The sequence below is a fragment of a genome, unplaced genomic scaffold, assembly GCF_019419815.1.
Source record: "Pyrus x bretschneideri cultivar Hongxiangsu unplaced genomic scaffold, Pyrus_bretschneideri_v1 Contig2, whole genome shotgun sequence".
NCBI classification, from domain to species: domain Eukaryota; kingdom Viridiplantae; phylum Streptophyta; class Magnoliopsida; order Rosales; family Rosaceae; genus Pyrus; species Pyrus x bretschneideri.
In genome coordinates, this window is record NW_025999501.1 from 5088728 (window position 1) to 5101689 (window position 12962).

The 12962-nt window shown below is 37.1% G+C and overlaps 1 protein-coding gene across 1 annotated transcript; it reads right to left on the reverse strand.

The window, feature by feature from the left end:
• Positions 1-5102: 5102 nt before the first annotated feature.
• Positions 5103-12124, reverse strand: LOC103936584 (AP-4 complex subunit mu). Its single transcript, XM_009346429.3, has 13 exons — positions 11949-12124; positions 11411-11505; positions 10935-11138; positions 9821-9937; positions 9576-9704; positions 8257-8383; positions 7755-7858; positions 7542-7646; positions 7216-7310; positions 6365-6452; positions 6187-6247; positions 6031-6104; positions 5103-5458 (listed from the first exon to the last, which is right to left on the reverse strand). Exons 1-13 carry the CDS (start codon positions 12004-12006, stop codon positions 5360-5362), a joined length of 1356 nt encoding a protein of 451 aa, XP_009344704.2. The 5' UTR covers positions 12007-12124; the 3' UTR covers positions 5103-5359.
• Positions 12125-12962: the final 838 nt, after the last annotated feature.

Here is a 12962-nt window from a genome sequence, read left to right on the forward strand (position 1 = left end):
GCAAAAAAGCAACAAGGAAAACAAAGAAAATCCTAATGGCTACCTAGAAGACTACTCTTCAGCAGCTTCGACATCCCACGACTACTCAGTCTCCACACCTTCAGTAGCCACGATGCTCTCAGCAGTGGCATCATTCAGCGCTTCACCCTTGGCTGCCCCAGCCTAGGCACCAACTTCTTTGACTACTTCACCTATAAAAGCCTTAAAAGTAAAGGCAAACAAGTCTTCCAGAGAAATAGAGAAGGTCTCGAAGTCTTTCCCAGCCAGCAAACTCAAAGTCAAATGGCCTACCAAATAGATGGTCTACATAACCCAGCTTGTAGAAATCAGCCTGACTTTGAACAAGCGAAGCCTCGAGCCCAGACTTCTCACCCTTTAACTGTTTATTCTCCTCGAGCAAACCAACATGTACGCGCTGCAGCTCATCCACTTCTCTCTTCAGACTTAAGTTGATCTTTAATGCACTTTAAAGTTCCAACACTTGGGGTTCAAGCCTATTGACGATCTTTTTGAAGTGGATCACTTGATTATAAGCAGCAATCAACTCTTTATCCTTTGCATAAGCAGCCGAACGAAGCTTAGAGACGGCATGCTTAAGATCTTGATTATGTGGTATGTAACATCCAGTATCATTCTCTTCACTTTCATACTTAACTTGGATCGCGTCAAGAGTAGTTTTCAAGTCAACAATCGCTTGGCGAGTGCTCTTAAGCTGTAAAGAAGTGAGAGCAGAGATATTAGACCCCTTCAAAGCAACGAGCTCAGACTCCAACTTAATGATCTTCTCGGTATAAGAATAAGCTTCAATTGCCATAGTCTTTGACATCTCTTTGATTGCCTTGGCATCCTCTTGGCCAAGGAGCATAAACTCAACTGCCAGAATCGTTGTTTTCTGCACCATAGCAAGCAAAATCAGTCATTCTATATTGGGTTGTATGCTTCGCAAAGGAACTTGGGCAAGTAACCCCTCTAACGCCATCAACAGCTTGGCACATGCATCCATTTAGCTTCAAAAGCACACAGATCTTAGCAACCTCTCGAGAAACAGGCTTGGTGGATTTCTCACAACTACCCACGCGAGCAGTCTCATCTTTCTCAGCAGGTGCACTAGTCTCAACAGCAAGAGGAATAGGCCTTGGCGCCACTTTAACAGAAAAGTCCAACTTATTGCTCTTCATAGTAGCAAGCCTTTCCAAAGGTGAAATGGACTTAGCTCCCAATGGATGTCTTGGTACAGACATCGACATTGGGGGTATGACAAAACCTCAACACTGAGCAATCCTATTAGTAATCGCACTAGCCATTTTCGGCATGGTAGGCATCACAGGCTCAGATCTAGCAACCTCATTATTCTTCCCATTGGAAGAAGTCAAGTCAATCATAGGCCTCTCGGCAACAGGCAGACCCTCACGAGTAACGAAGGAAGTCTTTAGTTTTTTGTTAATCGACATCTCTTGAGTAGGCAAAGAATATCTCTTCTTTCCATCTTTATTCATAGTAGGCTTCACAACATCCATCAGACGAGCCATTCCATCCGTCTTAATCCTCTTTATCTCCTCTCTCGAGAGCAACTCACATTTCTCTTAGTGAATAGAACTAAGTAGCCAATGCCATTCATAATACTCAGCAGGGGAGCTCAACCCATACTGGTTTTTCCCTCATTTTTTCTCGAACCAGCAGGTATGAGGTTTGCATGCCTAGTATTCTAGCAGCTATGAGGCCCACGACCTCTTTTTTTTTCTTAATCGCCGACCTGGCCAGCATCAGGTCTAAGAGCCCAAATGACATGAGCCATATGTCTTGCCTAGCACTGCATCCCAGCACCTCAATCTGTAGCCCTAGCAGTATAGCTACCCTTGGCGTTAGCCAAATCGAGCAACCCAAGTAGTAATCGTTGCCACTACACCTCCTTGACCCATGCCGAGCCGAATCTTAGCCCCTGTCAATAGACATGCCGCACCACCCCGACAGCTGCCCCATGACAACACTATCCAAGGAAAAGACAAGGAAAATTAATTTTTCTTACCTTGGTGCGGTGCAGAGAGGACGAAGAAAGCAACGAAAGACGGTCATTTGCACGAGCAAGTGTAGAAGATTGCTAAGGGAGGGGGAACAAATATCCTCTAGCTTTCTTTCTCTTGTAGGGTAGAATAAATTGCTTTCTAAAGTTGATTTAATAATCTACTTAAGGTAGACTTTAGAAGTAATTTATTTCCTTTTCCTAGAAGGATCTAATTTCCAATTAAAGAGGGAATCTACATCAAAATAGGAAACAATACTATGTTTCCTAAAGCAAGATAATATCTTTACACCTGCTGCCCTTTCCTGTGAGCAGCCCAACTGGTGTGGGGACATTTGTGGAGCCAAAAATAATCAGGAAAATTATGGAGGCGACACGTGGATTTTTGGGTAAAAGAAAACCTAAGTCTTCTCAAATTCTAACCTTGGCATCAAAGGTTCTTCGGCTGAAGCTCGCCTCATTCATCGTGGGCGTGTGAGGCTCTTGGCTTTGACCTTAGGTGTTAATTGTTTTGCAGGTGCATTTTCATCCAAGAAGATGAAGGCGGAAATTTGCATCCACAAACATTTGCAACGAGATGCCAAACAAGAAGATAAAATGAGGAGGGACTAGGAAGAGATACCCATATAGCTTTTTGGAAATTCAAAACTTTAAGCCGTGTAAACAGAGTCTCTAAATTACATTCTTACAAATAGTTTCCACTATCAATAAAATACTCAATTTACTTTCAAGCTTGTAGATTCAAAGCAGATATTGCACAATGCATAGGTTGCTAAACACTTGTAGATCATAGCAAGGTGTTGTACATTTGTAGATTTGGACAATAAATAATTTCCCATTCAATGCTATGCAGCAAGTTTGAACAATACATTAATTCCCAATTCAAATTTCAAACATACAGTATGAACATTTGAACCCTAAATCCCAAATTCCCAATTTCTACGAAGGAAAATTTATGGATTGGGTTTGGGGTATGAAGAACTACCCAATAGGGTGAGAAATTGCAGAAAACCTTAACTCTCAAATCTAAAAATTAAGCAGAGAGAATATGAGATTGCAGATAATCTTGAATCCAGAAAATTAACCGAAGAGTTAAAAATTAGGATAAACTGCCATTTGACCACTTGAACTATTACTCCAGTTGAAATTGACCCCCTAAACTATTTTTTTGGATAAATTAAACCCCTAAACTATTTGAAATTAGCCACTATTTTGTCAAATTCAAAGGAAAATTAGTCTTTCCTTCATCAATTCTTACTTGTTAACTATAACCACCAATGAACTTATGACATTTGAAAACAAAATAATGTGTAATGACAATGTGAGATGGTCCATTATGTAAACATTTGGTTTTTTATTTTATTTTATTTTATTTATGTTTTTGAATTATTCTGTGTTCATGTGTCAAAATTTTATTGGTGGTTATAGCTGGCAAGTAACAATTTATGATGAAATGACTAATTTGCCCTTGAATTTGACGGAATTGATTCCGCAATCTAATGACATGGGGTTAATTGACTGATTTTAAATAGTTTAGGGGTTAATTTACCAAAAAAAAAAATAGTTTAGGGGGTCAATTTCAACTAGGGTGATAGTTTAGGAGGTCAAACCGCAATTTACCCCAAAAATTAAGAGTTCAAAAATAATATTACCTTAAATTGGGAGGAGATGAGATGACGGTGGTGGTCTCAATTCGGAGAGATGATGGTGACGGTGGCTGTTGATGGTTATCGCCACTCACATTTCACCGGAAAGAGGGAGACAAAGACGGAGTCAAGGGCTGTGGAGTCTGAGATGTTGGTTGTTGATGGATGGTTGCTGTCGAGGACTCGACTCGAGCTTGAGTTATGAATGAATGGAGAATGAGAGATTGAATGACTCTGTCTGTGAGATGAAGATATTCCAATCAACGGTGGAGAGTGAGATTTGACAAACATTAAACCCCTTCCAATTTTCTCAAGCTAGAAACGAGCCGGGCTGGGGGCCCGTTCCCTCCTATTTTTGAACCCGCCTCGCCCCGCTAATTTTGTGCTTTGAAATTTTGTACCCATCCCAAACTGCGGGTACAAGACCCATTTGCCCACTCCTTGTATACACCAAGGGATATCTTGAGTATGTCCCGTTAACTCGTCAATTACAAATGCAAAAAGGTAAGGACTTAAAGATGAGTCTTGGTGTAACCATATGGTTATAGAAAAGCTTTTAGTTTATCCTTCATGAGTTCTTAATGCAGTCCTTACTCTGTCATACATATCCCTCATTGCTTGGATATATGCTACCCGTACTCAATTCATTTCAAAATCCTTATCGCATCCCTAATTTTTTGCCTTTTCTAAATTAGTCAATGCAGATTTTTTTTTACTGCTTCCAAATGATATGCCATGGAAGAACAAAATGAGATGCCATGGAAGAACAATAATCGTAATGATTTGGAGTCTTAAGATTATATATATAGAGAGAGAGAGAGAGAGAGTTTATGTTCTATGTACATGTTTCTTTGTTTTTCAGTATCTTCGTTTTTTTTTATAAGATACATGTATATTTATCAAACAAAAATGAAAAATGAAAAAAGAAAGACATAAAAATATATAATAATACCTCTAAAATAATAAATTTTCTTTGTCCCAGCATTAATCATTTATAGAGGTTGTATCGTGATAGAGCCGTCCTCTCCGGACCTTCCGACGACACGAGCTTGTTTGGTATCCTTCTCATATCCAATTTTTTTACGCGAAGTTTGGTTCTGTGTTTTTAAAAAAAAAAAAAAAAAAAAAAATTCAACACGTACAAATCCAACATTTAGAAGATTATGGGATGAAAAGCACTGCCGTTAGCTGAACTATTTACCCACCGTCAATTTTTCTTTTGTTTGTTAAGCAAATTGGAGGTTGGTGCATATAATACACAGATTTGGCAGAGATTCGTATGAATCTTCGAGTGCCATTAGTCCTAAACGTTCTGAAAAGAGTTCTCTAATAAACAACACACCCCAAGCCGGAAAAAACACCGAAAGTACCGGGTTCTCTGAAAAACAACATACCCCAAGCCCGAAAAAAAAAAACCCGAAGGTAACAAACTCTACTGGTTCCAATTTGAGTACATTCATATAGTTAATGAACATCCAATACACAAGGAGAAATTCAATGAATGAATAGTCCAACCCAAAAATATTCAGCGATACAACCTAAACGTTAGTCGAGAAATGAAATCACTGAAATCCGAACCCACGGAAAAAAGAATACAGCGCGAGGGTTTCATTAGACATCTTACAACTAGAAACCTTCTTCCCAATCCAACTCTCCACCGCGAAATAGCATAACAGATAAGGCTTTTAATAGATCATATCCGAGCAACGTATGAATTGGCGAGAGTAACATATCTTACCCACCGGTATGGATTATAAGTTCCAGATTTCTTTGCTATCTGCAAGTACTTTACCTGCATCAAAGAAACATCATTTAACTCAGCATATTGATAGGCCAGAAATGAAAATACCTCCCCCATAAAAGGGCATTAGTATTTTATGTATCTCTTTCTTAAAAATGAAAAACACCACTGGGGACAGCATTGTTAAAAGGATAGGGAAAATCCATTCGCCCCACGGCGCAAGACAACAGAGGATGAAGAGCTTGTATAGGATGAGAGCTAGCTATTAGACAAATCAATGATGACCTCTTTGAGGTACCAGGGCTAATGCCTCCTTGGCTTGGAAGAACCACTAGGGCTATACATATCAGCCTCAAATGAGACTCGTTTTAGACTACATCTATGACAGTATGACTCAAGGCCATGCCATAGTTGAAGCTTAGGTGGGATAGGGAAACAAAATCAGCACCCACATTCAACATTCGTCCCATATTGTTCCATTCAAGTCCAACACAAAGTAGCAACAGCATGACAATAAAGGATCCAACATTATCTCTCATAAATAGATGAGTATTCTAACCATATAATCTACATCTTTGCATGGTTTTAATGAGGTAAGTGTGAAAGATATGACAATGGCTTACCTGAAGTCTTGAAGAATTATACATAGGTATTGTAAATGTCATGCTAACTGGTCCAGATTCTTTTGAAATATTTCCTGCAGCATGTAATCCATGAATATGTATATATAACGAGATTTACAGTAAATACGCATCATTTTGAAAGTATTCAAGAGATACCATGTGCTTCCGGTGAAAATGTGAGTCTGGCACGTAGCGTATGTTCAGATCCACCAACAATCTGTTGTTTGAACTTGTCAATATAGTATTTGCAATAATGGGACAAAGTTAACACTTCTAAAATCACTACTCAAAACTCAAACGTGAACACATAAGATCATTGATAAGAAATTCTTGCCTTCTTTAAACCCCATTCAAGTCTCTTATTGGCATCCTTGAAATCTGTTGTTTGTCCAACTGCTCCTGGTTCCAACTCAAAACTGGCTCTGAAATAACATATATAAATTATTTAAACAGTGGACATGTATATATAGACAATATAATGCAATTTTGGCAAGGTCCGTCAGTTTGACTCCTCACGTGAATACTATGAATCCTTCTCTACACCTTTTTCATACACCACAGGTTAAACGTCCTCTTACATTTCAAATGTCTTTGTAATTACTCAAAGACAACTACCATGTTTTGCCGTATATTTTAGTTGGTTTTATTAACTACTGCCCCGACAAGTTCACAACAAACGGTGAAGTTTGATCAGTCTTTTAAAATACTTAATCTCCAGCATGTGCAAGATTCTTCTGAGCACCCCTCCCAAGGGAAAAATCAGCTAAACTAGTGGATGAAACCAATTATAATTTCAGATCTTTCTAGTTACCTCCCTTTTCACTTATTTTTTGTCTGTAATTAATATAATTATAGTAAAGAAAATGATAGTTACAGATTCTCAGTCACTCGAAGTAGGTTTCCCTCCAATGTACTGTGAGAAAGTGTAAATAAACTACCCTAGCAAGACTAGTTAAATGAAACCCAAATGAAAAAAGCGCTCATAGATTGAGACCTACGTTCATATTTTCAACAAACTTTAGAACCAAGAACAATGGCAATTTAATGTACCCCGAAAATTTTATATGGACATTGATTATGTAATAAATAGACATGCAAAAACATTGCCCCTCCACCATATCAATTGGTATAGGGATGGAATAATACCTAATATTCTCTTAGAAATAAAAAATAAGTGAACAGTACCTGATAGTATATTTAGGTAGCGGCATTTGTATAGCAATTGTGTTGGAAGTAATGTTCAAGGGGAACTCGGCATAAATTTTCAGAATCACTTCAGCCTACAATGGCAATTCCAAACTGTAATTTCCTACCATCACTACATGATCTTTAAATGAAGGAATTGTACAAAGTTAACAGGAATACGTATTCTACAATGATCATCATCATAGTGTAAGCCAAATGCCTCAATCACTTGTTCAAAATCTGATTCTTTATCTTCGTAAAGAAGTTTTCTTCCATTCATTTCACAATCTTAAACCATTAGATAAAATTTATGAAACAGTATTCACCTTATGAGCTCCTGCTTCTTCAATCAACGCATTAATACGAAAAGGGGGCTTGAACTCTTGAGTCATACGGTAGTTCATGACAGGAAATTCGCCGTCAGGGGGCACCTAAAATTAGTACCACAGAGCGTCCATTTAATCATTTCAACACACAATATCAAATTATTTTTGTATCATTTATTGAAAAAAAGAATAATCTGACTCATTTTTACTTACCAGGGTCAGAGTTTTGTCTACTTCAAAATTATCAAGACGTACAGATTCATGAAAATTGCAATCATCAAGTACCACCGCTCCTGATCCAAATGAACTCCTATGGTCTGCAAGAGAAAGCAGCATTTGAGATTGTGAAAGGACAAGATACAAGCTTGACAAAATAAGTAGGCATTTGGTGAGCAATTTAAAGCTACATCGAGGCATTTTAGTTGATGATTCTAGGCACTAATATCATATAGTGGAAAACATGAAAATGAAACAGGGACTTTTCTTTAGAAGAGAGGACATACCACATGCATCTGACCTCAAAGTTTTAGTTTATTAATCTAAAAACTAGATATTTTTCTAGGTAACATAAAACTCAAAATCTTAAAATTAGATCATCTACTTGACCATGGTGCCACAAACAACTCCATGACACAATAATATGAAAAGATTTATGTTCAAAGGATAGTTGTGAACTTGTAAAACATAACAATCTGGTGGCACGTCAGGTAAGTACCATAGCCTGACCCTCCACCTCTTCCTATGCCCAGATCCTCATTGAGAGCTAATCGGATTTCTGGATTTCCCGAGAGATAGCTCTTCATTTGAATGGTTCCATCAATTTCAGAAGTCAATATGTACCCCTGTATAGCAACATAAGATTACAAGAATAAATATAGGTAATTGACTAGGGGTGTGATATCCACACACCCCATTTTACTTCTCACACACCTTTTTAATTTTTGGCCATCGGATCGGATGAATTGAAGAAGATTAATGGACATAAATTATCAAGAGGTGTGTGAGAAGTAAAATGGGATGTGTGGATAGCACACCCCATTGACTATAGTACTGTTTCCACATATAATGAATAAATATAGGTGAGTTTGGGAGATGTCAGGAATTAAGTCAAAAGAACGTGCATTGCAGTAAAGGTTAAGTACTACATGCATATTTATCCAATCTAAAATTTTAAGGTTAAACGAGCGCTAGAACCTTAAGAGTTTTTGGGTCTAGACGCAAGTGACTAAGATGATTTACAAGGCATTTAGGCCTCATTTGGTATGAAGGACTGGATTGGAATGGATAAGCAATTATTTTCAAGGTATGTTGAAAGAAGAAATGAAAAATTTGAGACCAACTTGTAGATAGGAGATGGAATACTCAAGAAGAAAAGTTATCCTTTCCAATAATACTCAGGAAGAAAAGTTCTCCATTCCAATCCTCCCCAAAATGGTAGGATTTAGAAGTCTCCTTCACGCCTAATCCTCTTATAATCCTCTCAAAATGAAAAATCATTCTCCTTTGCCTTCAAAATACCTTAAATTAGAGAGTTATCCATTCCAATCCAATCCTTTATACCAAAAGAGACCTTAGTATTTATTTGAAACCCTAACACCTCTAAGTTCATCCACAATTTTAATCCTTCAAACAACCCTTTTGAAAGGTCAAAAAGTCCTAAAATTAGCTACTGATGGACAACCTAATCTATTCACAATCAACCCCCTATTGTGCATTGATTGATATGAAAAATAATTATAAATAACCGCACAAGCTGAATATCAGATCCCACACAAGAGTAATGTCAACACCTCATTCATAAGAACCAGTGAACATACCAATATGATATTAAAAGACTAAGGAGTGCAGGATTTCCATATCAAACCAAGAAGTTCACAATAACACTTGGTAAGATTGCCATCAAATTTTGCTTGTTAGAAATTATAATAACTTATTATTGTGTTTGTACTATTGTTGTTATATTTTAATGCTGATATAACAGTGAGGAAAGAGTGGTTAAATCTAACAGTCAATTAAAGACACATATATGCTCACACTAGAGCTGAAAGTAACACTGATCTTCTCAATTATATCCACAAAAATTTCCTCCCTCTTCCTGCCACCAGGCTCATTTGCAACAACTGATTTTGTGACAGCTGTTCCAGGCATTCTCTTCATCCCTTGCTGCATGCATCAGTTTTGGGAGTCAATCACTAAAATGCTACTAAGACAACAATAGAAATGGTATTCCACCTAAGCATAATTTATCTTCTGAAAATCTCGGATACATGACTCCTTACCATAAAAAGGCCAGTAGGGCCAATAGATGATAAACGTGCAGATTCGAGAACAATTGGCTCATTAAATATATAAGACTTCAACAATTCAGTTGATGTTGTTTGCACAAAGCCAAAATCCTGAAATGTATAAACAAAATCAAGTCACAAGCAAGTTAATAATTTCCATGGATCAAATATGTCAGTGTATTTTTCACGTAAATGCATATATCAATTTTATCAACATATATTCTCTGCTTTTTAAATATCAAATACAAACTTTCATTGGATAGAAAAACATATTTGCAACACGGGACAAGGTGCTGGCTGAATTATGTCACCCATCAATTGTACATCGAAAAGGAAAAACCAATTGCAAACAAATAACAAACTAATTTACAAACAGCACAGTCAAAATAAATAGCATTTAAAGACCACTCCCTAGATTTTAAAGAAACTGAAGCCCACAAGGATGTCCAGACTTGAACTTCATCTCGCAAATGTACCATATGGTTTCCCAGCACCCTTAAAAATACCTTGTTCATCTCCATCCAAACAACCCAAATTATTGTCAATACAACATAACTTCCTAGCACCAAACCCATTTTCCTCCCTCCAGAAAACTTTAACTTTCATACAGTAAAGCATCATAAGAAGCTGGGATTGCCCAACTCTAGCTGGCCTTATATATCCTTCGCCTTATCCACGAAGAATACACAACTAGGCAGTGGAGTAGTTAGTGGTCCACACATTCAAAATTACTTTTCCATACACACCATTGAGGAGAAACACACATTCAGCACTACTTTTTCCGATCCAAAATAATCCAGTTGATAGATATCTACTAAACTTTGGATTGAACATTACCACTTTAAGCTGTCCCTTAAAAGCACTAGCCTTTTAAAAAACTGAGAATAAAACACAGAGGAGTGGGGCAATGATCAAGGACATTTACAAAAATTATCAAAAGGAGAACATCAATTCCAGATTCACTAAAGAGGGTAACTAACAAATCACATTTTAATTTTTCAATCTAATAGAGAAACTCAGTTAGCCCATTATGATGATAAGAAGTATGAATTCATATACATAAAGAAAAATACAACCAAAGAAGTAAAGAAACATAAAAGGAGCTTACTATGACTTCATCAAGCAACTCATACACAAGCACAAAATTCTTCCTTATAGAATCTTCATTGAGAACCCCAACATAATCTTTGATGACACGGGCAATTCGTTGTAGAAGTTCCAAGACAAGAGATGGTGATACATTAGCTCTTGTGGTTGCGACAAACAATAGTCCAACAACCTTCACATGAAAGTAGTTGACACCATCCACGTTCTACCGATTAAGTAAAGAAAAAGTCAGCAAAAGGTACCAGATCAAATACACATGCATTATGGATTTGTTCACAACCAAGACAAGAAACAATGTAACAATTAACAAAACAATAAAAAAAAAAAAAAACAGGGGACAAGAAATAATGTAACTATTAAGCAACTTGGACGCCATTTTATAGTTTGAGATATTCAAAGAAAATTAATGGATCAAAGTTTTCGAGTTGAGACAATACGAAGACACTGTCATTCATTCCTCAGTAAGATAATACCTACAAAGACAGGGGGTGCTTCCTCTTGCCCATCTTCTTTCCAAAACTTCACTTTCCTGAAAAATATCTCCGCGCTTCCTTTTGGAACTTCGCCGCGATCTGCATTAACAAAATACACTTCAAGAAACATCTTTCAGCACTAAACCCAATAAGAACAGATCTACCAAATGTTTATTCAGCCTTTCTTATAGAGAAAAAAAAAAGTGTTCAGTTACACTTGTTTCTCTATTTCACACCATACCCATTTCCGAAAAGGTCAACAAAGTACTAAATTCTTCAAAAAAAACCAAGCTCAAATTGCCTTTCTATGAATGAAAAATAACGCGAAGAATTACGGTATGCAAGTACGATCTAGGAAATACCCACCAGAGATTAGAGCTGGATTAAATACTAATCTAGAGCTAATTTGAAATAGTATAAGCAACAATTTGATCTACCCAAGAACTGAGTTGCTGAAGAATTTAGATCGGAAGTTAAATCTGAGTGAATGAAATTAACAAGGGATTAGAGATTGGATAAGGGGGAGAGAGAGAGCGACTGACAGTCGCGGAAGACGATATTGTCGCCACGCTGCGAGAGCAGGAAGAACTGCGAGATCATGGCTTTGCTTTCCGTCTTCGCTGTGTCCGAAATGCGGGAGTTCCTCAAAGCTCTGTTGAGGCCCCCGATTGCATATTTAGACCCGCCTTTGCTCGAGTAAAATCAAGTTTAACAGTTTCACTCTCCTAAATTTGTGGAGGCCTAATTTAATAGCTCGTTTCAACATCCACCTCAGTCAAATTCGAGACCTCTTAAAGAGCAACTCCACCGTTGCTAAGGCACCCGAGGGTTATGCATCATTTAATCCACCAAGTAAACAGTAATTTCTTTTAATGAACAGTAATTGTCTTTTGCATCTACATCCCTACACTAAAAAGCCCTGGCAATAAGCAATAAAATAATAGTATTTTTTTATTTATAAAATAATACAAAATAATTTTATTTGTAATTTCAGATACGATTTTTAATCGTTCTCGTTGCGCCACGTGTCATTATCCAAAAAGACAATTATTGGTGATGGACTTTGATAAGATTTTTATCTAATGCCGTCGTGCCACGTATCATTACCTTTTCAGAATCGTTGAAGATAGATTTCCAATAAGATTTTTAACCAATCACGTCGCGTCACGTGTTACAATTTGTTTACAATATTTGAGGATAGATTTCGATTAGATTTTTAATGAATGATTGTATGCCACGTGACATTATTTACAACCTAATCCTTTATGAATCCTCTTTAATCCACCATCTATCCTCAGAAATCTTACACCAATTTTCTCAAGATCTCTATCATTATTTATAGTTTCTGCTTTCTTCTTCACCAAAATCAAAATATGTATCATTATTTATAGTTTCTGCTTCTTTCTTACAATGTCTTCTTCTTCAAGGATGATGTGGGAAATTAATCAGCAAAAGGAAGAATTGTTTAACCAATCAGAAGGAATGTTCAATCTCCAGGTGACCTAAAATGAGATGGAAGAGGATAAGGAGCGTAGAAGGAGAGATGACGAAGCAAG

What these genes read in the sequence shown, in the direction of transcription:
- LOC103936584 (XM_009346429.3), bottom strand. Translation starts at nt 12,006, where the DNA reads ATGATCTCGCAGTTCTTCCTGCTCTCGCAGCGTGGCGACAATATCGTC. An exon ending in AGGTGGAGGGTCAGGCTATG is followed by an intron (nt 7,859 to 8,256) that starts GTACTTACCTGA and finishes TTTCTCTTGCAG; the next exon opens with ACCATAGGAGTTCATTTGGA. An exon ending in TTGAATGGGGTTTAAAGAAG is followed by an intron (nt 6,248 to 6,364) that starts GCAAGAATTTCT and finishes TTCAAACAACAG; the next exon opens with ATTGTTGGTGGATCTGAACA.